Raw genomic sequence first — 26,254 nt, forward strand, 5'->3', positions numbered from 1 at the left:
CGAAACGTCGTGAGAATTTTTTATTGTTTTATATATATTTTGTTATTTTGTTGTTTCTCTTCAACGTGACTTTACCGAAAAAACTAAGAATATGAATTACTGCAGTCACGAAAGCTTTAAATCAAAATTTAGACACAACACTGTTTTGTACTGAATTTAACATTGTTTTGTTTTCCTGAAGGTATTAATTGTCATTTAATGATTGTAAATGCTTGCAAAGTTTTCAAACGAGGGTGATTATGAGTGAATGTGAGTCTTCAATGCGTGAATGCACGTAAGGTGACAATTTAAAATGGTGAATTGCTCAATCTGTGGTATAGTTTAACAGATGCAGGGTGTCCGGATAATGTTAGCCTTAAGATTTATAACATGGGAGAAAACAGCCAAGGTAATTCAGTTAACACTGAGAAGCTGTTGACAAAAAGAAAAACAGAAGGTAATCCAGGTGAAAATACAATTTATAGCATCACATCTTGAAAGTCATTTACAAAAAAACATTTGGTGTCGTGATTTAACAGATAAGTCAAAATAAACCCATCACAAAATACGAAAACATGACTTGCTTTTCAGAGTAGTCTTCTGTATGATGATTCATTTATTAAAAGTCATTTTCCTTGTTTTGCTATTGACTGCTCCACACCATAAGCTGTACAGGCACCGAGGTTGCATGCATTGGGCCTTCTAGCCCAAACAACAGGTTTGAAGTATGATTGAGAAAAGTGCACTTTCAAAGTGGAATCCCAAGGCTTGTGGATGCCACCATCATTAACTTGCCAGGACCTCACACAGGTGGCGTTATTGGTTTATGTAAATGATAAAAAGTCACATTTTCAATATGGTTACAAACTTGGCCTTGCTATTATTCTACTCTCCTGCAAATTAAGGGATCCTTCCAAACTTAAAACAAAATTATAGACACCCTGAACGAAATACCAGCACTTGCTCCATTTCCACTTTTATCATGCACCTTCAAGTAGTATGGGCAGTTGCAATATCGCCGCTTTTATTCCAGAAAATTGATTTATTTTCATGCCACAGAGCAAGAATGGGCATTCTAACGACATACAATACAAACAAAATAATACACAGTTGTTTTTGAATTGTCACTTTAGGAGCAAAGTTACAACAACTATTTTCTGGCTTTCATTTACTCACAAAAAATGTTCCACAAATGTAGAAATTTAAGTACCACATTATGTTGATCATTTAAACGATGTATAACTGCTGTCAAAGATTGTATCATTATTATTATTATTTGTTTTACTCATGGTCCTTTTACATCAGAAGCCGGCCCTTGGAAAGCAATGGGTCCATGGCAGGCTGGGTCACAGTAGCCTGGAGATCCTGGAGGCCCTGGAGAACCAGGTCGTCCCTGTCGGCCAGAGGGTCCAGGGAGGCCCTTGGGGCCATCCAAACCATCGCGGCCATAGCTGGGAGAGCCTTCTCTGCCTGCAACACGCGATGGGATGATGGAGAGAGGATGTGGTAATCAACAAACTGAAAAGAACATTGTTGTGTAGGGATCAAGTATGGTACTGTGTATATAAAGGTGCAGCCCTGCAAGTTCTCCCTCAAGGCACTGCTGGCCCTTCATTTGGGAGAGCTCTAGTCTCATGACTCTTTTCAGGAGGGTCTTGCCCAGTTTTCACAGTTGGGGGGGGGGGTAATTTATGTGTATGATTCCAATTGAGTAATTTTCAGGATTATTTTTACGTTTGGCAAATTAGGACCGTAACGCTAACACACAATGGCCTATTCTTGTGAGTGACGTCACAGTATCTGTAATATCCACAGTAAATCAGACGGCGTGCATTTTGTGGGTTACTAAAATAACCACATTATTCATCAGGGCGGCCAGTGAATTTGAACCGTGAACCTATGCAACGAGAGGTGAACATGCTACGGTCGCCACCCTTGGTACAATTAAAAAGGCAGAGTAGCAGCTCATGGAGAGATAATCTGAGCAGCCAACTCGATTAAATCCTGAGGTTTTTTTGTCTTAGAAAAAGAGGAGGAGGTTTCTGTGTAGCGTCCGTACCTGTTAGTCCTATATTGCCAAGGAGACCTTTAGGCCCATAACCTGCATCACCTTGGTCTCCCTTTTCTCCATGAATTCCTGCAGCAGCAGCAAACAGCAGATGTCTCATCACACGTTTAACCAAAACCCCCAAAATATTTTTTTTCCAGGTGTGCGAGTGAAATAACATCGCATCTTGTAAACCTGCTGGGACAACTCGCAAATGCTGACATTGGGAATGTGTGAGGCTGTAATGAACATGTTTAATGTTTAAAAAAAGGCTTTACCCTTTCTGGCATCAATACAGACATTAAGATGTTCAATATCTTGATATTGCCAAAAGGGTCCCATAGATATAACTGATTAATCCTGGCATGAACAGCTATGGTAGAGTATGATGAGATACATTACCCTTACATAAAGATACAAGTTGGCATCAATAAACATAACATGCTTTCGAAGAGATTAGATAATGTATTTGTGCCTTTAAGAATGAGAGAACACTTTAATTATTGTCTTATGAAAACATCTTATCCTGCTCGGTAGTGGTAGGATCAGAATGTCTAACAACCTCGATGATGTGGTTAGCACCACAAACAGGACACAAATAAGCTTCCGATTCCAACTACAGTAAAACCTTGGATTGCGAGCATAATTCGTTCCGAAAACGTGTTTGTAATCCAAAGCACTCGTATATCAGTTGTGATCACGTGACGCTCGGCAGTACAAAGCGTATACGTACTACTCGTATTGCAAGACCTCGCTCGTTTATCAAATTCATATTTATTTTAAAATTTCGCTCGTCTTGCAAAACACTCGCAGACCAAGTTACTTGCAATCCAAGGTTTTACTGTATACCAAAACGGGCAATCTGGTTATACACATGCAATAAGACGGAAAATAAAAACGTAGACAGACTGGTAACTTCGTATAACCTCGACAAGTGTCGCCGCAGTCTAACCGGGGTTGATTGGTGGTTGCCATGAGATACCTCGGAGGCCTAGCTCACAGTATCCAGTGGCAAGGTTCATCCTGCATGCTGCCATTTAGTAAATCTTTACAGCTGAATATTGTACATTTTTCTGCATGACTTACAGATGACCAATTTTGGATTCTCTGCGTATGTACAAGTCATTTCTTAAATGCAATACATCGTAAGAGGATTTAAAAAAGAAATGCATTATATATAACAAAGAACAAACCTCTGGCTCCTTTGTTTCCAATGGGGCCCTGAGAGCCCTCAAGGCCAGGCAGGCCACGGAGACCTTCGTGGCCCATGACTCCGTTGGGGCCTGGTAGTCCTTGGGGCCCCGGTAGCCCAGGAGGGCCCATAACCCCCATGGCTCCGGGATCTCGGCGAGGTATGCCAGAAGCCAGCTGGGCAAGTTGTTCTGAAAGATACACGTTTCAAAATAGTTTATTTTTATTTTTAAAATATATATTTTTAAAAGTGATTTGATTACCCTTCCTATATTTTGCACTCCTATCGTGTTTTTTAAAAATAGTTTTGTTGCTGTAATGTTCTGACCCCGTGCCCCTACTAGACATCTGTGCAGAAATAACTTTATAGCTCATCGGATCCCTCCAGTAAAAATACATATTCTGATTCTGAAGTCCTTTTTTTAATCTCCACCTTTGACTGTTTCCTTCTATGTATATATATTTGTGCTTGCGCAGGACACGTCACTAAAATAGATGATGGCAGATGGTCAAGGATAGTAACCAAATGGCAGCCAAGAAAATCCTCTTTCCCAGTCTCTTGTCCATAAATGCCCTCTTTTATCTTACGATTTAAATCACTCCTTTTCCGATTGATCTAATGATACGAATGTATTCCTGTGTGCACCGCATCTTAGGATACATTTCTACTTGGACCTTTTATAAATGTAAGTTGTATTGCCATGTACTTCAATCAGGGATTGTAGACATTTGTAAACTAATTCCATGATATATTTGTCAAGGGGTTGTTTGACAACTTTTCATCAGGCCGGCCAGTGAGGGTTGGTGAAGGCTTCGGGGGTGCTCAGGGCTGGTTCAGATATCACTCCCCACTAATGTGGGCTGCAGCTGGGAATTGAACTCAGGTGACCAGCTTTATTGTACGTGCGTATTGTACCAATCACTGCGCCGCCACTCCGCCCCATGTTGTAGTTACGCGTGGTTCAAATTATCTGACTGAATGGTGCTTTGGAGACTACCTAAAAAATGGACATGAAATACAAATAAAAAGTGATTAAATTTGTATACATCATTAAAGAGAAGTGGGACTTTACATTTTTCAGAGTTTGTATCTGTAACTGGTGGCCGCTTCATTTCACCGGATTCATATTGTACTCTATAGAGGCACGTACACCAACCTTGCATCACCCTCATGCACACGTCCTGTATGTGTTCATTTGTTGCCTCCTTTCCCTGTGATAGAAAGAGCGAGGGTGAGTTTCTCCCCGCGCAGTGCGCAGAGCGACCGTAATAAACAAGTCGTAGACATCGTTGCGGGAGCGATGGGAAGTGCGGTGAGTGGCGCTCGATGCTCTTACAGGCTCGCCCTCCTTCCCGGTGCTCCCTGGCAGCCCCGTCTCGCCCTGCTGGCCCAGCGGGCCCGGCAGCCCGAGGGCCCCCTCCTTGCCCACTTCTCCACGGGGGCCCTCGCCGCCGCGGTGCCCAGTTTTTCCCGCAGGTCCCGTCTGTCCAAGCACAAATGATGCGTCGGCGATTATTGTTTTGTTGTGTGTTTTTTTTGCAAGGGCTGTTTTAATTCGAGGCGGGTGGGGGGGGACAAACGTGCCGTTAAAAACGTTCACCGAGATGAAAAAAAATGAAGACACATTGCGCAATATGCGTTAGGGTTAATGCTTGACATGAAGACGGGCACGTTTACTTTGGGGTGAAAATATTTCTGTTGCATGGTTGGTGCCCCGTTATCCGTCATCGCCAAAAGACGAATAATGTCACATGTAACGACATATGCAAATACAAAGAATTCCAAAAGGATCATGTAAATGAATGGTCCATATACAGCACCGCATTGCTTATGTGGCAAGGAATTTTATGGCCAAAAATATATAAGGCATGGTGGCTTGCTCACTTCATATTCCTCAACGTATGAAGACAGTTTATCATTCACAATGAGTTTGGATGACCACAATCATTTCCATGGCCCCAAATGCTTATTCATAGTCAACAATGCCTTGGCATTGTAATTAATATTCATTTGTCTTTCACCAACTCATGCAGAAAGTATCTACGTGATCAATGGTGGAGACACCTTTCCTAAAACCTGCAGTCTGATGATGAAATATGACAGTGGCATGATTGTAACTACAATTTTTACATGCATGAGACGCAATCATCAATAACTCACATCTCCTTTGGGGCCTGATTCACCTTGAGGCCCCTGGGCGAGAACAAAATAACACACGTTTAAATATGCAGGAATAAAAAGAATACAAATCAAAATTCGTGAAGTGATATGAATAAAATTCTAAAATAACGTAAGGGCACAGATCGGAGGGTACAATTCACGCGTGAGCAGAGAGACAATCGTAGCCTGACACCCAGTGCCCAGTCCTGTTCGGACCGAGAGCCAAAGAGCACAAAGCGCTTCCTCCACCCAGCACGCGACTCGCGCCCAAAGTGTCCCAATGTACAACCGGTGTCCCGGAGCCGCTCATGTAAATTCCAAATTCCCACCGCGGGGCCCAGTCTCCGCGTGGAACGGGCAACTCTCGACTTCCCCCAGTGTGAGGAACGGGCAACTCTCGATTTCCCCCAGAGTGGCACTGATTCTATCGCCGCTGGTATGGTGATGGAGCAACTGAGAGTGGAAGATCTATGACCAACCCGCCTGGGGAGCGCGGCACAGTACGACATTTTGTTGTTGTGCCTGTTTGCGTTTTGCTCTGACAACAATTAACTTGTTGATTGATGTTGCACGGATACGTTCAGTTTAACGCGTCATACGAGAAAATGTACGTTTCGCCAAGAGCAACTGTTATACCGTCCGGAGCATTTTAACTGTTGCATGAAAAAGGTATCTTACCACATCACCGATGATTCCTTCATAACCATCAATCCCTGGAATACCCTAGAGAGAAAAAAAGACATTTCCAGTGAATAGTAGGATATTGCACGTAATAGTCATTAAACATGTACCTCTCAATTATAATGCACAATTAACATTTTAAATATCTTACGTTGCATAAATGATGCTACATATTGTGTACATTTTCCCCATCAAGAGTCAGAAGGTATATACACTGTATGTTGTTAGCGCCCCTGATTTAAGAGGGCTATCTGATCCTTATGGCGGTACGGGGCCATACATTTAGTCTGTATGCATGGAGGGGGGAGGGGGGTTAACCCAAATGCATACGCTTGCATATGGGGGGGGTCTATTGACAATGTGCGTACGCATAGGAAACGGGGGGGGGGGGGGGGGGGTGAAGCCTCGATAATAATTTGTCTACATTGGCCTTCAAATGAGTTAGATAGTCTGGCGGTGGACTATCTGTTTGCTTAAACACGTGAATAATATTATGAATTCTTGATCGTTTCTGCGTGGATTAAATATCCGCCATTCTATAGGATTCAGGGGGGGTGCGTCAAGCGTATGTACGCAGGTGGGGGGAGGGGGGGGTGTAAAAAGTCCGCGTGCCTACAGGGAGCGGGGGAGGGGTCAAGTTTTGACAGATTTTTGCGTACCTCCTGAATGGATGGCCCCCCTACCCCGGGGTACCAAATAATACAAAATGGGCCGAGGCAATTAAATGTTTTATTTCTGGGACACTATTTTTGTTTCCAGGGCTGTACTTCAACTCCGTGACTGGGGTAACCAATCAATCCGAAATCAGTGCCACACTCCGCGATGTCGAAACGCCAATCATTATCATACAAAAAATCCGTTATCGGTAAAATCAACTTTGAACAGTGCATCGTGTACAGCTCGTTGAGATGAGTCGATTGCCGCATCGCCGACCATCAACAGACTATAAATGACTGCATCACGGACATTATGCGAGAGCCGGAGTACTATGGTACCGCCATGAGGTTAATCTGTTATACACACTGGTAAAAGGTCACCATTGTCTTCATTGTCAGTTCATCATTGTCTTACCCAGGGATAAATCATCATTTAATTCTCATACACATTCAATATTTTTTATAACTTTGAAAACTAAAATATGTTATCAGAGGGGAGTAATGGCGCAATAATAATTAAATTCATGCTATTGGCATCACATTAATGTGGTCTTTATTGCTGTAGAATGTGTTGACTCTTCACACTCAGGGACAAGCATCAATAATTATTATTCTTGTCAAACAAAAACCACCGACTGTGTGAAAGTGAAGTGAACCCCCTTAAAGATTAAATATGACAAGCGAATAAACCAAAGACAATGATTCAGGGCCGCTCCACTCAGATGGGGAGGTAGTGGATTCACCCTTGAGGAGGGCAAGTGATTTAGACTTGATTCGAAGCATTCGTGACTGCAGGAATTACTCTTTGGTTTTTTCGGTAAAGTCATGTATAAATAAGAAATAATAAAATAACATAATAGCGTACGACGTTTCGGTTGCAACACAAGCAGCCATCATCAGGTACAGAAGAGCTAAATTTACGAGAGAGAGGAAACACATAACCCCAGATGTATATACAGACACCCAAGTAGGGGGAACTAACACAGATACAACAGGGGACACCGAGAGAGAAGCATACCAAACAAACAGGGTTTAGCAAAATTTGGAAACCATATAAAGTAACACAGACGGTCGGTCAAAACACAATTAACGCATAGTCTGGAGGAAACACATAACCCCAGATGTATATGTGTTTCCTCCAGACTATGCGTTTTGACCGACCGTCTGTGTTACTTTATATGGTTTCCAAATTTTGCTAAACCCTGTTTGTTTGGTGTGCTTCTCTCTCTGTGTCCCCTGTTGTATCTGTGTTAGTTCCCCCTACTTGGGTGTCTGTATATACATCTGGGGTTATGTGTTTCCTCTCTCTCGTAAATTTAGCTCTTCTGTACCTGATGATGGCTGCTTGTATTGCAACCGAAACGTCGTACGCTATTATGTTATTTTATTATTTCTTATTTATTCGTGACTTTACCGAAAAAACCAAAGAGTAAGACAAGTGATTTGTTTTCCTTTCCAATGCTGTGCACTCCTATAGTGGTTTTTGTTGGTACTGTTTGATATTGTAACGTTCAGACCCGCCCCTGTTGGACATCTGTGAAAAGGAGTGTTAGAGCTCATCGGATTTCTCCTCCGTTATAAATAAATATTCTGATTCTGAACCTGGGCGGTGGTGCAGGGCCCAGTCCATCAATCGCCTCACACCGGCCCTGCAGTCAAATATCCTATGACATGTGTACGCTTTCATGGGACATTATAAACATGCTTTATATATATAAAAAAAACAATGCACTTACAGCGGCTCCCTTTTCTCCAACTATTCCCGTTAAGCCCTGTAAAAATAAAAACAATACAATCATTAATATGTGGAAAATGTGACCCTTTAAAAAGTTGAATTATGTTACTCATCATGGTTTAAACGTGTGAATGAATCCCTGACGGTAAAACACGAAGTATCCGATATAGCCAAGGCCATATAAACTAGCACATGAACAAACAACATTATTATTGTCTTAAATATGTTGAAGCAGAAGCTTTTTCAATGTTGTATATTGGTACATGTTCATGAATACAGGTGTAATTCAGGCTGCTTTGTAACTACTTTATCAAGAACATGAATCATATTGATATGTACGTATTCTGAACTTCTTTCCCACCGCATGTAGCCAACCGTCCTAACCGGAGGTGTTAGGGCAGTAACATGATCCAGTAAACTACCTCAAATTGGAAGTTGTGGGTGGGAGTTATATATTCCGAATTCTCTAGATAATGGAGCGCACTTTGTTCCCTGCATTATTCTGTAGTGTATTATTCAATATGGAACATGCATGTAAAAAAATATTGCACAGCATCGTATTGCAGCGATAAATTGATGCATTGTGACGTGTCAACACAGATTGTCTTGGGTCTCCCCTCCTGTTGTCATACATTGCCTCTCGTTAAAGGAGCTATCACAATCTTTTTGGACAACGAACTCCCGTGTCGCAAGCTGTTTTTTTCCCCACCTTTTCTCCTTTAATTCCAGGCAGTCCTGATGTCCCGGGAAGACCTTGGAAGCCGGGATTACCTTTTGAACCCTAAAAAAATAAAGAAGAATGAAAAAAAGGCAAAGGTGCAGCCCTGCAATGTCTTGTTCACGTCACTTCTTTGAGAAGGGCCAAGAGAGTGGGAGGAAGCTCTAGAGAGACCCTCTTCTAGAGGGTATGTTGGGGGCCTCCTCTTCCAGAAGTCAGTTTAGCAGACTAAGAATGCTACAAGGCAGAGAGGCAAAGAAGCTGGGAAGGCACAACTCACAGAGAGTGAGCAGAGAGAGGCAGTCAGCAATAGGCAGAAGAAAAGAGAACACTCTCAAGCCTGGACTTAAACAGAGGAAGGAATCAGCAGTGCGGGTTGCGTCAGAGAGGGAATTCCAGACTGTGGGGCCAGCAGAAGGAAGGAGCGACCTTCCGAGTGCACATCGTCATGATTATTAATATTTGAACCAATGAAAATCAAAGTGGCACACACCGGCATCACTCTTAATATTTGAACTATTGATTCGTTTTAAAATGATTTGTTGGAAATTAGGTGCCACATCAGAGGGATCACGGCCAGAATTACTCTAATCATCATCATCATCATATATGATGGCATCAGGGTTGTGTCACTTCTCAACTCCACTCCCCCGCCTCTGGGACTACTTTCAGTGGATTCCAGAAACATTCCAAAGATCACAATTTTCTGCAAGGGGTTAACAGTCAACAAGCACCCATTGGGGAACTGTTGAACATGTCTAATATTGCAGTGTTGAATACTGTTGCTCTGCAAACTCAAACGTGCTGGACTTCATCCCCGCATTACCATTTACGTAGTACACATTGAGGACAGAAAATCAAGCGTCTTTACCGGAAATGGCTAAAATACCGTAAAATCAGGTTTAAAATATACCATGCATGAACATATTCTTACGTGTGAACAGCAAACTCAATTTTCCAAATGTAAACTCTACTTATCAGTAAAACACTTTGTACTCACCACGATTCCATGTACTCCGACATGACCTCGCATACCACGCTTCCCTGCAACACCCTTTTAAAGCAAACACAACGGCATTAACACCACAACTATGGCGATGCCATAACAAATACAACCGTGCACACAAAACTACAGTACAGTATATGCACATTTGGTGTGCCTATTCATGCTAGAGCGTTGAACCCTGACTTTGGATTAGGTTATGGATAAAGGTGATTGGGTTCCTGGACAGATGATTGGTTTGACAACATCACACCGGGGTTCATGCATGGTAGCTGAACGAGTGGCAATGCATTACATTTCACTGCTATCGATGGTACAACCAAACCCTTCATTCCAGACAAAATCCAGTCCACAATTACTGGAATGTGTTACTTACAAGATAGAATTCTGAATATCCCACTTTGTAATGTTATGAAGTACAGAAACAAATAACTCGAATTAAGTGCAGCTTAATATTATGTTGTACCAAACCATAATAAATCATAAAGCAACTTAATAATGAAGAAAAGTCTACAAGCAAAATCACTCACGCTTACAGATTCCTCACTCATCCACAGCTCATGGGCTCAGCTGGCTCATTCAACTGGCACACTCGGGTGCTCGCTTGCACAGCCCATTAACACGTTTCCAGACTCGGTGCATTTACTCGCTCTCTGACTCACCCACTTCTTCACTTAACTCACATGTCCATGACCACACTCATTAGTACTGTAATCATGGACGCATTATAAACTGCACTTTTATATATATATATAAAAAAAAGAAATATTAAATGTTCAAACGTACCGGTGGTCCATCTGATCCCATGAGTCCACCTTTTCCGGGAGGTCCTTTGTCACCCTGACGAACGACATGGCACCCGTCAATGTCATCCCACTCATCGCACCCAGCCCGCGTTAACAGAGCAGGCGACGTCTCACGTCCACCGTGTCTCGTGCGGCAATGGAGATTTGAACAAGTACAAACTTACAAAAAATGTTCTCTCTGCTCACAAGTATCCACCGCAAATAGGGGAATGGGTCTGACCTTTGGGCTCTTTGAGTGAACTTTGAAAGAGCAATGCAATTGGTCAATCAACAGGCAGAAAAGTTGAGGTGGAGGGGGGGGTCATTTTTTATTAAATCACCACCCATCAAACCTTATCATTGCAGTGTTAATACGAACGCGATCCGGGGGTAGAAATACCCGAGGGATCCCAGGTTAGTGTTAAAGATTACGTCACGGACTAAAGGAAAGAGAAGGCGGGGCGTCAGAGAGAGAGGGAACACCCAGGAGGGGAGGGGGTGGTGACGTCACAGAAGGAGGCGGGGCGATCGGGGCGCTTCCTGCTGGGATTTGGAGTGGAGTGGTCACATGGGGCATGAGCTCGTGTGGGAAAATAAAGAGTGGCGTCGTCTCAACCTTCATCTGGTGGACTCATTACTCAAGTATAAAATAAAATAAAGAGTGGCGTCGTCTCAACCTTCATCCGGTGGACTCATTACTCAAGTATAAAATAAAATAAAGAGTGGCGTCGTCTCAACCTTCATCCGGTGGACTCATTACTCAATTATAAAATAAAATAAAGAGTGGCGTCGTCTCAACCTTCATCTGGTGGACTCATTACTCAAATATAAAATAAAATAAAGAGTGGCGTCTTCTCAACCTTCATCCGGTGGACTCATTACTCAAGTATAAAATAAAATAAAGAGTGGGGTCGTCTCAACCTTCATCTGGTGGACTCATTACTCAAGTATAAAATAAAATAAAGAGTGGTGTCGTCTCATTCTTCATCCGGTGGACTCATTACTCAAGTATAAAATAAAATAAAGAGTGGCGTCGTCTCAACCTTCATTTGGTGGACTCATTACTCAAGTATAAAACCCCACAATTCACAAACTCTGACACTAGTCACAGTGGCGACGATTTAGAAGGAGCGCGGTCCTCCGTGCATGAGGGCGATGTATCACCTGTCCCCTTTGCTAAGGGTGTAAATCTTAGAGTAAATTCCCTCTGGTGGGCAGAGATATACAGTGTAGATGCCCACAATTGTCAAGGCAGAGTAGACATTCAAGTCTACTTCTATTATAAATCTGGACCATTCATCTACCAGATTTCTACACAGGCAGTTGAGGCCATAATCCATCACCTCGACTAAATATGGTTTTACACATTGATCACTGGAGCGTGTGTGTCACCCTCTTGAGGGCGAGTGTATGGGCCTTATCACCACTCCTCTTCCACCCTTAATCTACCGGAGCACCGTCTACCCGCACTCCTTCATATTTGAAGTGACATGTGATGGTCTATTTCTTAAGACTTGAAGATGATTGTACTTTTTAAATCTGCAAAATTAAACTACATATATGTGACACTATCCGCAGAGTAATTCACCAAACACCACATGGCAATAACATTTTCGGTTCATAACGACTTCAACATTCCATTTGTTTTATCGCGTAACAGAACATTATCATGAAGTGGCAGCACGTGGCTTGGGCAAAACAAATATCCACTCTGGACGAGGCGTCACAAATAGGCGGCAAACAGATGAGCGGGATCATTACCGATTTCCCTTGTGGGCCAGCTGGCCCCACAGCTCCTGATATTCCTTGTTCGCCCTGTTTGAGAATGGGCAACAGACAAGCAGGAACAAATGCAGCACAGAACAACAGCAAAGAGTTACAACGCGACCGCGGTTAAACCATCCTGACTGCGCCCAGTAGTCTCGTCTGATCTCCGCAGCTAAGGAGGCTCGGGCCTGGTTGGTTTCTGGGCAGGGTGGCCACCGGTCCGTTGCAGATGTTGTAGGAGGCGTGGGGTTGCAAGGGCTGCGAGGTGCCAGGAGATGGCAGTACAGCAGTGGTTGGTGCAGTCCACTCACCGTATCATCGAGTTTGTCTGCTTAAGTGGTTGTCTCAGGGCAGGGCTGTGAGTGGGTGCGTGGGGTTTTCTCCAGTTTCCTCCCAAAAGCCAAAAGATCAGTAATGGTAAAAGCGAAACATCCCAACACAGGACGCTTCTTGATGCTCCTTAAAAATAATATGAAGACGTAGTGTGGCTTTCATGGGTAAATCATGGGAATTATTATGAATATGTATGTCACGCAACACTAACGGGTTCATTATACCTTTGTTTAATTCGGGGTACATCCCTGCAGCTTGTTAGAGATGAATGCACTCACTTTATCTAAGACGACTGAATTTAGTAAGAGAGGACAAACGTTTGTGAAACTTGCCAGTGGTCGCGGGCAACAATTTGCTACGATCCGTGAGCAAACTGCATGGAACCTCTTTCTTTGCATCGCTAACTGCATTACGCTTCATGTGAAAATGCGCAAAATAATTGTGTTTCCACCCCAGCGTCAGTGCTATGATCATCGTCCGAGTTCAATAAAATCCAGGCAGCAACATCTTGGTTGGGCAAGTGTTTTGTATGTTGGTATTTTGAACTTCTTTCGCACCGTGCGTAGCCAACCGTGGTAGTCGGGAGGTGCGAGGGAAGGACACCGGCTCTGTGCTCAAATGTTTGTCTGCGTGGCGTCTACAAGTGCACACATTTGGACTGTGTGTGTGTATTCACGTGTCAGAAGAATCAGAAGTTTTATTTCCCACTGAGTAAGGAGAGCCCAATGAGCTAAGAAGCGATTTTTCAGAGGCGACTCGGCTGGCAGGCAACATCAACATTAATATTCCTACTGCTTTTATTGTTGATGACAAAAAAATATATAATTACCTTTCCGCCTTGTTCCCCTTTTGCTCCAGAAGAGCCGGGTGAGCCCTGAAAGTAAAAAAATAGAGGGTTTTTTAGCGAAAATATTATTATTCTGTGAACATGAATGAACAAATTGTAATTTGTGGATATTTCTTAAACCCCCTGCCAGAGGTCTGACTAGGACCTCCAATCAGAGAAATTACAATGTCAATTATATATTTCCTCCACGTCCATTGTACATTTTCTCTATGCCTGGAATAGTCTGACAAACAATTGCCTTTGCAGTGGCATGCCGGCGCCAGTCTAAACATGAATCCTAATGAGGACGAGACACTGATTACCTCCTTAATGTATCTGCGATATAAGGATATTGCTTTTAGATGTCGTAAATAAGCAAAGCTGTAAAACTGAGAGTAATCATTCACAGTGCCACAGATATAAGTGCACTGTACTTCGAACCTCATCACCTGAGTTCGATCCCCTGCCATGGCAAACACCGGTGGTTAATGTCACCTAGACTGGTCCTAGGTACCGCTAATCACCAGACCACACTGACACACAGACAGCAGAGAGAGACATACACAGAGACACACACAGAGAGACACACAACATAGACACACAGACAGACACACAAGCAGAGAGAGACACACAGAAACACAGAGAGAGACACACAACATAGACACACAGACAGACAAACAAGCAGAGAGAGACACACACAGAGACACACAGATAGAGACACACAACATAGACACACAGACAGACACACAAGCAGAGAGAAACACACAGAGACACACAGAGAGAGACACACAACATAGACACACAGACAGACACACAAGCAGAGAGAGACACACAGAGACACACAGAGAGAGACACAACATAGACACACAGACAGACACACAAGCAGAGAGAAACACACAGAGACACAGAGAGAGAGACACACAACATAGACCCACAGACAGACACACAAGCTGATGAGGCGTTTGGTGTACGGTGCTTTTTCTGGAAGATTTTTGCTGTTTTTTCCCGGATTTTTCTGTTTGCGCGTAGTCACTTTAAGATGTTTTCTTGTTCCTGTTTTTTTGTTTGTTGTGGTTGCACCCGATTCAAGAGCCAGAATGGCTCACAGGGTTATACCAAATGAATAAAACTGAAAAACTGAAACTGACCAGCATCGTGAAGAGTGAATATATAACCATAAGATGTAGGCAAGTCTTCATCCAACAGTGGATTGACACATATGTGTGTCTATTATATTTCACACACACACTTGCAGAGCAGGTGATCACAACGAATGCTCACCGGAACGCCCGGGATCCCAACCTCTCCAACGCTTCCTGGCTTGCCTGGGTCACCCTGGACATGGGGAATGCATCGACAATAGGTTTGTAAAGTTACAGACTCTTCTGTCGTCACGAGCATCTCTTTTTTTTATGTAAGTGAACAAAAATGTTTCAGTCTTGGCTTAAAGCTTTCGTGACCGCAGGAATTCAAATTCTTTGGGTCTTTCGGTGAAGTCACGTAGATAGGTTCAAAGAAAAGAACAAAAAACGACGACGTTTCGATCGCAACACGAGCAGTCGTCATCAGGAAAAGGGGGGCGGGGGTGACGGCCGCTTCGTCGTAGTTTTTTTTGTTATTTTCTTTGAACCTATCTACGTGACTTCACCGAAAGACCCAAAGAATTTGGTTCAGTCCAATTGTAAAGCTTTTATTTTTCATCATGGGGCCTCCTTTGCCAGTACCAAACTATGATAATAGGTTTGTCCACTTTTTTTCTGGCAACAAAACCGGTGTTAAGATGTTAAAACACCAAACTGAAACCTTTTACAAGGAATCATGTCTGCATTATAACCACAATGCTTGTGTTCAGAATGCAACAACAAAAAACATACTGATAATATTCTGACCACAAGCGTTGTGGTTAACGCAGACATGATTCCTCGTAAAAATCTTTTATTTTTCAATTAAACACTAATGGAGGTGGTGATATCAGCAGCGAGTGATGATATGTGAACCCCATCTGGGCCCCCTCAATCTCCAACCAGCATTGACCAGCACGGTGAAAGGTTAGATGGAGCGTGTGCGTGGTTGCAAAGCTCCCAAACGTCTGCGCTTGCCACGAGTTGGCCATGAGTTGGCGGCACAGCAAGTCGCTGCACGAGTCCAACTTTTGCAGAGTGTTCCCTTTGAGCGTTGCTTCACGCGACCAGCAAAACACTCAACTCCGTGGCATTGGCCAAACATCCCAACGCAGGAAAAGTCTTGAGACTCGGTGACGTTTTCCTGGATTCACTAGTGACATTAGAATTTGCAGAGGTTTCAATAGTTTATGTTATTTCACTGGAGGAGTTTTTTTATGTTTAAAAGAGTGGTACGACAGAGCTCCTGGTTTGTTACCTTTTTGCCGGGGAGTCCTGTAATCCCATCACGGCCATTGACCCCTCCAAGGCCCTGAAAAACAATGCAAGTTCATGGCATTTGGTCCCAATATTTAAATCCGACAACAATACACTTTTTTTAAGCCGCGAATATGAAAAATGGGGGAATTGGTGTTGGCAGAGTTGGTTAGCGCACTGCACAATAAACCTGGCAACCTAAGTTTGATTCGCGGCTAGGGCTAACATCAGCAGCTGAATCTATTACGCCCATACCCTCACTCCCACCAAAGGCCATCTTCACCAATCCCAACTGACCAATGTGGTGAAGTGTGTAGGTCAAACAACCACCATGACCAACGTGGTGAAGTGTGTAGGTCAAACAACCACCATTACCAACGTGGTAAAGTGTGTAGGTCAAACAACCACCATGACCAACGTGGTGAAGTGTGTAGGTCAAACAACCACCATGACCAACGTGGTGAAGTATGTAGGTCAAACAACCACCATTACCAACGTGGTAAAGTGTGTACAGTCAAACAACCACCATGACCAACGTGGTGAAGTATGTAGGTCAAACAACCACCATGAACAACGTGGTGAAGTGTGTACAGTCAAACAACCACCATTACCAACGTGGTGAAGTATGTAGGTCAAACAACCACCATGAACAACGTGGTGAAGTGTGTACAGTCAAACAACCACCATTACCAACGTGGTGAAGTATGTAGGTCAAACAACCACCATTACCAACGTGGTGAAGTATGTACAGTCAAACAACCACCATGACCAACGTGGTGAAGTGTGTAGGTCAAACAACCACCATTGCCAACGTGGTGAAGTGTGTACAGTCAAACAACCACCATGACCAACGTGGTGAAGTGTGTACAGTCAAACAACCACCATTACCAACGTGGTGAAGTATGTAGGTCAAACAACCACCATGAACAACGTGGTGAAGTGTGTACAGTCAAACAACCACCATTACCAACGTGGTGAAGTATGTACAGTCAAACAACCACCATTACCAACGTGGTGAAGTATGTAGGTCAAACAACCACCATGAACAACGTGGTGAAGTGTGTACAGTCAAACAACCACCATTACCAACGTGGTGAAGTATGTAGGTCAAACAACCACCATTACCAACGTGGTGAAGTATGTACAGTCAAACAACCACCATGACCAACGTGGTGAAGTGTGTAGGTCAAACAACCACCATTGCCAACGTGGTGAAGTGTGTACAGTCAAACAACCACCATGACCAACGTGGTGAAGTGTGTACAGTCAAACAACCACCATTACCAACGTGGTGAAGTATGTAGGTCAAACAACCACCATGAACAACGTGGTGAAGTGTGTACAGTCAAACAACCACCATTACCAACGTGGTGAAGTATGTACAGTCAAACAACCACCATTACCAACGTGGTGAAGTATGTAGGTCAAACAACCACCATGAACAACGTGGTGAAGTGTGTACAGTCAAACAACCACCATTGCTAACGTGGTGAAGTATGTAGATCAAACAACCACCATGACCAACGTGAAGTGTGTAGGTCAAACAACCACCATTGCCAACGTGGTGAAGTGTGTAGGTCAAACAACCACCATGAACAACGTGGTGAAGTGTGTAGGTCAAACAACCACCATGACCAACGTGGTGAAGTGTGTAGGTCAAACAACCACCATGACCAACGTGGTAAAGTGTGTAGGTCAAACAACCACCATGACCAACGTGGTGAAGTGTGTAGGTCAAACAACCACCATTGCCAACGTGGTGAAGTGTGTAGGTCAAACAACCACCATGACCAACGTGGTGAAGTGTCAGTTTAACACGTAGGCTTTCGCGACCAATATTATTCATAATAAAGGTTTTTGGGTTAGATCGCGTTTATTTATAAATGTGTCGTAACCCTCCACCACCCGACACGGCCAATCAGCAAAGAAAAGTGTCACGTTGACAAAAGACAAATAATTCACTACTTCAGCCCACCGGTGTGTTGAAGAGTTAATCCACATTTACAGTTTGAGTACGACGTTTCGCTGGTAAATACTTCCAGCATCATCGGGCAATTCGCCAGAATGGTAAAGCCCTCGCTTGCTCCCGGTTTTATATAGAGCAGAAGAGTGACGTCATCACTTAACTCATCAGGTGCAGTGATTAGAGGCGGAGGGGGGGGGTAATGTAATTATATAATCGATTAGTAATCAGTCATTGGTTATGATTAGTAATGAGTTGTAGATTAGTAATTCTTTAAATCAAAATGTAATGTGTATTATTTAATAATACGCTTCCAGGCCGCACTGAGCCGGTAGCTGTCAGAGCGATTAAAGTTATTCTTGTTCCTCTCAATTTCAATGGATTCTCTGATTAGTCTTTGCCAGTAATAATTAGTTTTACACACCACTGCAACATTGTCAAAATCAATTGAGTGTCCTTGTTGACAAGCATGTTCTGCCACTGCCGACAGTTGTGTTTGAGATAATTTAATATTTCTCTGATGTTCTTTTAGTCTTACGCTGATGTTACGTCCCGTCTGCCCAATGTAGCAGCTGCCACATGAACAATTAATCCGATATACACCTTCTGTTGATAGTTTAGGTAATGCGTCTTTAGTGCAAGATACTAGTTTTTGAATTTTGTGTACTGTACCAAATCTTACTGTAATGTTTTGCTTTTGCAAAACGCGGGCTAATTTGTCAGTTACTCCTGAGATATATGGAATTTTTATTGTTTTAACAATCTGGTCGCTTTCAGTAGTATTGCTTTGCGATCGTGATTTGGCATTCAGTGCTCTGTTAATTTGAGCATTATTGTAGCCATTCTGTCGTAGTGCGTCTTTAACGTGTTTAATCTCTTTCACTAGACTCTCACCATCTGACACTGTTTTCGCCCGATGCACGAGCGTCTTAATAAGAGAGGATTTTTGAGCTGGATGATGATGTGATTCTGCATTCAGATAGGCATCAGTGTGCGTTTGCTTTCTGTAAACGCTGTGTGTTATTTTACCGTTTAGGCCATGTCCAAGCAAAATATCTAGGAATGGGAGTGTATTATTCACCTCCATTTCCATGGTGAACTGGATGGCCGGGTTTTGTGCATTGAGATGATTTAGAAAATCATTAAGTGTATCTTTACCATGTGGCCAGACAACCAAAGTGTCATCCACATACCTAAACCAAAAGGATGGTTTTAATGTGCTCGAGGCAAGTGCTCTTATTTCAAAATTTTCCATGTACAAATTTGCTATAGCAGGGGATAAAGGAGAACCCATTGCTGCTCCTTCCTTTTGTTTAAAGAAATCCCCTCTCCATAAGAAGTAAGTGTTATTTAAGCAATGGCCAGCAAGTTTCGGAATATCTTTTTGTAAACCGGTATTCTTTACTAGTGTATCAAGTAATTTAAGCGATTCGTCCACTGGAACCTTAGTGAATAGAGAAATCACATCAAAGCTTACCAGAATATCATCAGGAGTAAGTTTAATATCTTTAATCACATTCACAAGATGTTCTGAATTTTTTTATGAATGAAGATGTCTTACCGATGTAGGGCTGTATTTGTTTGGTTATATATTTTGCTAATTGATATGTGGCAGAGCCAATTGTACTGACTATGGGTCGTAATGGGATGCCGATTTTATGAATCTTTGGTAGCCCATAGAGTCTAGGTGGTTTTGAGGCCCTTGGCTTAATTAGGTATTGCTCATTTTTAGGGATTAATGAATTTGCAATTATTGCAGTGGTCTTACGTTCTAAAGTATTAGTTGGATCTCGTTTAATTTTAATGTAGGTACTTTCCTCTAGTAAATTTCTAATTTTATTATCATAATCGGCTCGTGACATCAGTACAGTAGTGCGGCCTTTATCAGCTGCTAGGATTTGGATATCCTTATTTACACGCAGCTCTCTTAAGGCTTTTGCCTCGTTAGAGCTAATATTTACTTTTGGAACTTTGCTATTCTCAATTATTTTAGCAACCTCATGTCTAGTCATCTCTGCCTCATTATGTGGAAGGAGTCTAACTGCTGATTCTACCTCAGCAATTATCTCATCCACTGGAATTGTGCGTGGGGTAACGGCAAAGTTAAGGCCTTTAGAAAGGATAGAGACCATGTCACCGGTTAATACAGTGTTGGTCAAGTTCAGTACAGTTTTGTTTTTACATTTTTGGTTTTCAGTAGGGATTTGTTTATTATGTAGTCTAGAAAATTTATTAATTTGGTTAGTTTTTGTTAGTTTAAACACATTATCAGCCGATTGTTGTGTTATGTTATCGATTATATTCCAATAATGCATAGATACACTATTGCTTATATCTAAGTGTAACTGCTTTAGCGATTCCGAAATGTAAGATAATTCACTCCTATTGTGCTGTATTCTCTCTATTAATAATAATTCGCTAGCTTTGTGTAGTATTTGGTTAGCTTTAGAAGACTTTATGTGATGTGTTATTTTAACTGCGTTTGGTATTACCTTTGAATCTCTGCACCTTTTGAGGAACGCCAGTGAAGATATCAATTTCATCCGCTTAATGCGAAGCTTCTCCAATTTTCTGGTTTTAAGAAAAGTATCCTCCCCATAGAGGTTAGTCAGTTTAACACGTAGGCTTTCGCGACCAATATTATTCATAATAAAGGTTTTTGGGTTAGATCGCGTTTATTTATAAATGTGTCGTAACCCTCCACCACCCGACACGGCCAATCAGCAAAGAAAAGTGTCACGTTGACAAAAGACAAATAATTCACTACTTCAGCCCACCGGTGTGTTGAAGAGTTAATCCACATTTACAGTTTGAGTACGACGTTTCGCTGGTAAATACTTCCAGCATCATCGGGCAATTCGCCAGAATGGTAAAGCCCTCGCTTGCTCCCGGTTTTATATAGAGCAGAAGAGTGACGTCATCACTTAACTCATCAGGTGCAGTGATTAGAGGCGGAGGGGGGGGGTAATGTAATTATATAATCGATTAGTAATCAGTCATTGGTTATGATTAGTAATGAGTTGTAGATTAGTAATTCTTTAAATCAAAATGTAATGTGTATTATTTAATAATACGCTTCCAGGCCGCACTGAGCCGGTAGCTGTCAGAGCGATTAAAGTTATTCTTGTTCCTCTCAATTTCAATGGATTCTCTGATTAGTCTTTGCCAGTAATAATTAGTTTTACACACCACTGCAACATTGTCAAAATCAATTGAGTGTCCTTGTTGACAAGCATGTTCTGCCACTGCCGACAGTTGTGTTTGAGATAATTTAATATTTCTCTGATGTTCTTTTAGTCTTACGCTGATGTTACGTCCCGTCTGCCCAATGTAGCAGCTGCCACATGAACAATTAATCCGATATACACCTTCTGTTGATAGTTTAGGTAATGCGTCTTTAGTGCAAGATACTAGTTTTTGAATTTTGTGTACTGTACCAAATCTTACTGTAATGTTTTGCTTTTGCAAAACGCGGGCTAATTTGTCAGTTACTCCTGAGATATATGGAATTTTTATTGTTTTAACAATCTGGTCGCTTTCAGTAGTATTGCTTTGCGATCGTGATTTGGCATTCAGTGCTCTGTTAATTTGAGCATTATTGTAGCCATTCTGTCGTAGTGCGTCTTTAACGTGTTTAATCTCTTTCACTAGACTCTCACCATCTGACACTGTTTTCGCCCGATGCACGAGCGTCTTAATAAGAGAGGATTTTTGAGCTGGATGATGATGTGATTCTGCATTCAGATAGGCATCAGTGTGCGTTTGCTTTCTGTAAACGCTGTGTGTTATTTTACCGTTTAGGCCATGTCCAAGCAAAATATCTAGGAATGGGAGTGTATTATTCACCTCCATTTCCATGGTGAACTGGATGGCCGGGTTTTGTGCATTGAGATGATTTAGAAAATCATTAAGTGTATCTTTACCATGTGGCCAGACAACCAAAGTGTCATCCACATACCTAAACCAAAAGGATGGTTTTAATGTGCTCGAGGCAAGTGCTCTTATTTCAAAATTTTCCATGTACAAATTTGCTATAGCAGGGGATAAAGGAGAACCCATTGCTGCTCCTTCCTTTTGTTTAAAGAAATCCCCTCTCCATAAGAAGTAAGTGTTATTTAAGCAATGGCCAGCAAGTTTCGGAATATCTTTTTGTAAACCGGTATTCTTTACTAGTGTATCAAGTAATTTAAGCGATTCGTCCACTGGAACCTTAGTGAATAGAGAAATCACATCAAAGCTTACCAGAATATCATCAGGAGTAAGTTTAATATCTTTAATCACATTCACAAGATGTTCTGAATTTTTTATGAATGAAGATGTCTTACCGATGTAGGGCTGTATTTGTTTGGTTATATATTTTGCTAATTGATATGTGGCAGAGCCAATTGTACTGACTATGGGTCGTAATGGGATGCCGATTTTATGAATCTTTGGTAGCCCATAGAGTCTAGGTGGTTTTGAGGCCCTTGGCTTAATTAGGTATTGCTCATTTTTAGGGATTAATGAATTTGCAATTATTGCAGTGGTCTTACGTTCTAAAGTATTAGTTGGATCTCGTTTAATTTTAATGTAGGTACTTTCCTCTAGTAAATTTCTAATTTTATTATCATAATCGGCTCGTGACATCAGTACAGTAGTGCGGCCTTTATCAGCTGCTAGGATTTGGATATCCTTATTTACACGCAGCTCTCTTAAGGCTTTTGCCTCGTTAGAGCTAATATTTACTTTTGGAACTTTGCTATTCTCAATTATTTTAGCAACCTCATGTCTAGTCATCTCTGCCTCATTATGTGGAAGGAGTCTAACTGCTGATTCTACCTCAGCAATTATCTCATCCACTGGAATTGTGCGTGGGGTAACGGCAAAGTTAAGGCCTTTAGAAAGGATAGAGACCATGTCACCGGTTAATACAGTGTTGGTCAAGTTCAGTACAGTTTTGTTTTTACATTTTTGGTTTTCAGTAGGGATTTGTTTATTATGTAGTCTAGAAAATTTATTAATTTGGTTAGTTTTTGTTAGTTTAAACACATTATCAGCCGATTGTTGTGTTATGTTATCGATTATATTCCAATAATGCATAGATACACTATTGCTTATATCTAAGTGTAACTGCTTTAGCGATTCCGAAATGTAAGATAATTCACTCCTATTGTGCTGTATTCTCTCTATTAATAATAATTCGCTAGCTTTGTGTAGTATTTGGTTAGCTTTAGAAGACTTTATGTGATGTGTTATTTTAACTGCGTTTGGTATTACCTTTGAATCTCTGCACCTTTTGAGGAACGCCAGTGAAGATATCAATTTCATCCGCTTAATGCGAAGCTTCTCCAATTTTCTGGTTTTAAGAAAAGTATCCTCCCCATAGAGGTTAGTCAGTTTAACACGTAGGCTTTCGCGACCAATATTATTCATAATAAAGGTTTTTGGGTTAGATCGCGTTTATTTATAAATGTGTCGTAACCCTCCACCACCCGACACGGCCAATCAGCAAAGAAAAGTGTCACGTTGACAAAAGACAAATAATTCACTACTTCAGCCCACCGGTGTGTTGAAGAGTTAATCCACATTTACAGTTTGAGTACGACGTTTCGCTGGTAAATACTTCCAGCATCATCGGGCAATTCGCCAGAATGGTAAAGCCCTCGCTTGCTCCCGGTTTTATATAGAGCAGAAGAGTGACGTCATCACTTAACTCATCAGGTGCAGTGATTAGAGGCGGAGGGGGGGGGTAATGTAATTATATAATCGATTAGTAATCAGTCATTGGTTATGATTAGTAATGAGTTGTAGATTAGTAATTCTTTAAATCAAAATGTAATGTGTATTATTTAATAATACGCTTCCAGGCCGCACTGAGCCGGTAGCTGTCAGAGCGATTAAAGTTATTCTTGTTCCTCTCAATTTCAATGGATTCTCTGATTAGTCTTTGCCAGTAATAATTAGTTTTACACACCACTGCAACATTGTCAAAATCAATTGAGTGTCCTTGTTGACAAGCATGTTCTGCCACTGCCGACAGTTGTGTTTGAGATAATTTAATATTTCTCTGATGTTCTTTTAGTCTTACGCTGATGTTACGTCCCGTCTGCCCAATGTAGCAGCTGCCACATGAACAATTAATCCGATATACACCTTCTGTTGATAGTTTAGGTAATGCGTCTTTAGTGCAAGATACTAGTTTTTGAATTTTGTGTACTGTACCAAATCTTACTGTAATGTTTTGCTTTTGCAAAACGCGGGCTAATTTGTCAGTTACTCCTGAGATATATGGAATTTTTATTGTTTTAACAATCTGGTCGCTTTCAGTAGTATTGCTTTGCGATCGTGATTTGGCATTCAGTGCTCTGTTAATTTGAGCATTATTGTAGCCATTCTGTCGTAGTGCGTCTTTAACGTGTTTAATCTCTTTCACTAGACTCTCACCATCTGACACTGTTTTCGCCCGATGCACGAGCGTCTTAATAAGAGAGGATTTTTGAGCTGGATGATGATGTGATTCTGCATTCAGATAGGCATCAGTGTGCGTTTGCTTTCTGTAAACGCTGTGTGTTATTTTACCGTTTAGGCCATGTCCAAGCAAAATATCTAGGAATGGGAGTGTATTATTCACCTCCATTTCCATGGTGAACTGGATGGCCGGGTTTTGTGCATTGAGATGATTTAGAAAATCATTAAGTGTATCTTTACCATGTGGCCAGACAACCAAAGTGTCATCCACATACCTAAACCAAAAGGATGGTTTTAATGTGCTCGAGGCAAGTGCTCTTATTTCAAAATTTTCCATGTACAAATTTGCTATAGCAGGGGATAAAGGAGAACCCATTGCTGCTCCTTCCTTTTGTTTAAAGAAATCCCCTCTCCATAAGAAGTAAGTGTTATTTAAGCAATGGCCAGCAAGTTTCGGAATATCTTTTTGTAAACCGGTATTCTTTACTAGTGTATCAAGTAATTTAAGCGATTCGTCCACTGGAACCTTAGTGAATAGAGAAATCACATCAAAGCTTACCAGAATATCATCAGGAGTAAGTTTAATATCTTTAATCACATTCACAAGATGTTCTGAATTTTTTATGAATGAAGATGTCTTACCGATGTAGGGCTGTATTTGTTTGGTTATATATTTTGCTAATTGATATGTGGCAGAGCCAATTGTACTGACTATGGGTCGTAATGGGATGCCGATTTTATGAATCTTTGGTAGCCCATAGAGTCTAGGTGGTTTTGAGGCCCTTGGCTTAATTAGGTATTGCTCATTTTTAGGGATTAATGAATTTGCAATTATTGCAGTGGTCTTACGTTCTAAAGTATTAGTTGGATCTCGTTTAATTTTAATGTAGGTACTTTCCTCTAGTAAATTTCTAATTTTATTATCATAATCGGCTCGTGACATCAGTACAGTAGTGCGGCCTTTATCAGCTGCTAGGATTTGGATATCCTTATTTACACGCAGCTCTCTTAAGGCTTTTGCCTCGTTAGAGCTAATATTTACTTTTGGAACTTTGCTATTCTCAATTATTTTAGCAACCTCATGTCTAGTCATCTCTGCCTCATTATGTGGAAGGAGTCTAACTGCTGATTCTACCTCAGCAATTATCTCATCCACTGGAATTGTGCGTGGGGTAACGGCAAAGTTAAGGCCTTTAGAAAGGATAGAGACCATGTCACCGGTTAATACAGTGTTGGTCAAGTTCAGTACAGTTTTGTTTTTACATTTTTGGTTTTCAGTAGGGATTTGTTTATTATGTAGTCTAGAAAATTTATTAATTTGGTTAGTTTTTGTTAGTTTAAACACATTATCAGCCGATTGTTGTGTTATGTTATCGATTATATTCCAATAATGCATAGATACACTATTGCTTATATCTAAGTGTAACTGCTTTAGCGATTCCGAAATGTAAGATAATTCACTCCTATTGTGCTGTATTCTCTCTATTAATAATAATTCGCTAGCTTTGTGTAGTATTTGGTTAGCTTTAGAAGACTTTATGTGATGTGTTATTTTAACTGCGTTTGGTATTACCTTTGAATCTC

The 26,254-nt window shown here is 41.6% G+C and overlaps 1 protein-coding gene across 1 annotated transcript in view; it reads right to left on the reverse strand.

The window, feature by feature from the left end:
- Nucleotides 1-264: 264 nt before the first annotated feature.
- Nucleotides 265-26,254, reverse strand: part of LOC116951499 (uncharacterized) — a 70,617-nt gene continuing 44,627 nt past the window's right edge. Inside the window, exons 18-32 of the mRNA XM_032970177.2 lie at nt 16,262-16,315; nt 15,164-15,217; nt 13,886-13,930; nt 12,718-12,771; nt 10,958-11,011; nt 10,169-10,222; nt 9,160-9,231; nt 8,452-8,487; nt 6,057-6,101; nt 5,379-5,411; nt 4,555-4,701; nt 4,375-4,429; nt 3,220-3,408; nt 2,039-2,116; nt 265-1,449 (exon numbers count right to left, since the gene is read on the reverse strand). Coding sequence (XP_032826068.1) covers nt 1,265-1,449; nt 2,039-2,116; nt 3,220-3,408; nt 4,375-4,429; nt 4,555-4,701; nt 5,379-5,411; nt 6,057-6,101; nt 8,452-8,487; nt 9,160-9,231; nt 10,169-10,222; nt 10,958-11,011; nt 12,718-12,771; nt 13,886-13,930; nt 15,164-15,217; nt 16,262-16,315 — 1,155 coding nt within the window. The 3' untranslated portion in view covers nt 265-1,264. The remainder of the gene's footprint in view (nt 1,450-2,038; nt 2,117-3,219; nt 3,409-4,374; nt 4,430-4,554; nt 4,702-5,378; nt 5,412-6,056; nt 6,102-8,451; nt 8,488-9,159; nt 9,232-10,168; nt 10,223-10,957; nt 11,012-12,717; nt 12,772-13,885; nt 13,931-15,163; nt 15,218-16,261; nt 16,316-26,254) is intronic.

This window comes from Petromyzon marinus, chromosome 3, assembly GCF_048934315.1.
Source record: "Petromyzon marinus isolate PM22_M1 ecotype Great Lakes invasive population chromosome 3, UKy_Petmar_22M1.pri1.0, whole genome shotgun sequence".
In the NCBI taxonomy this organism is placed as follows: Eukaryota; Metazoa; Chordata; class Hyperoartia; order Petromyzontiformes; family Petromyzontidae; genus Petromyzon; species Petromyzon marinus.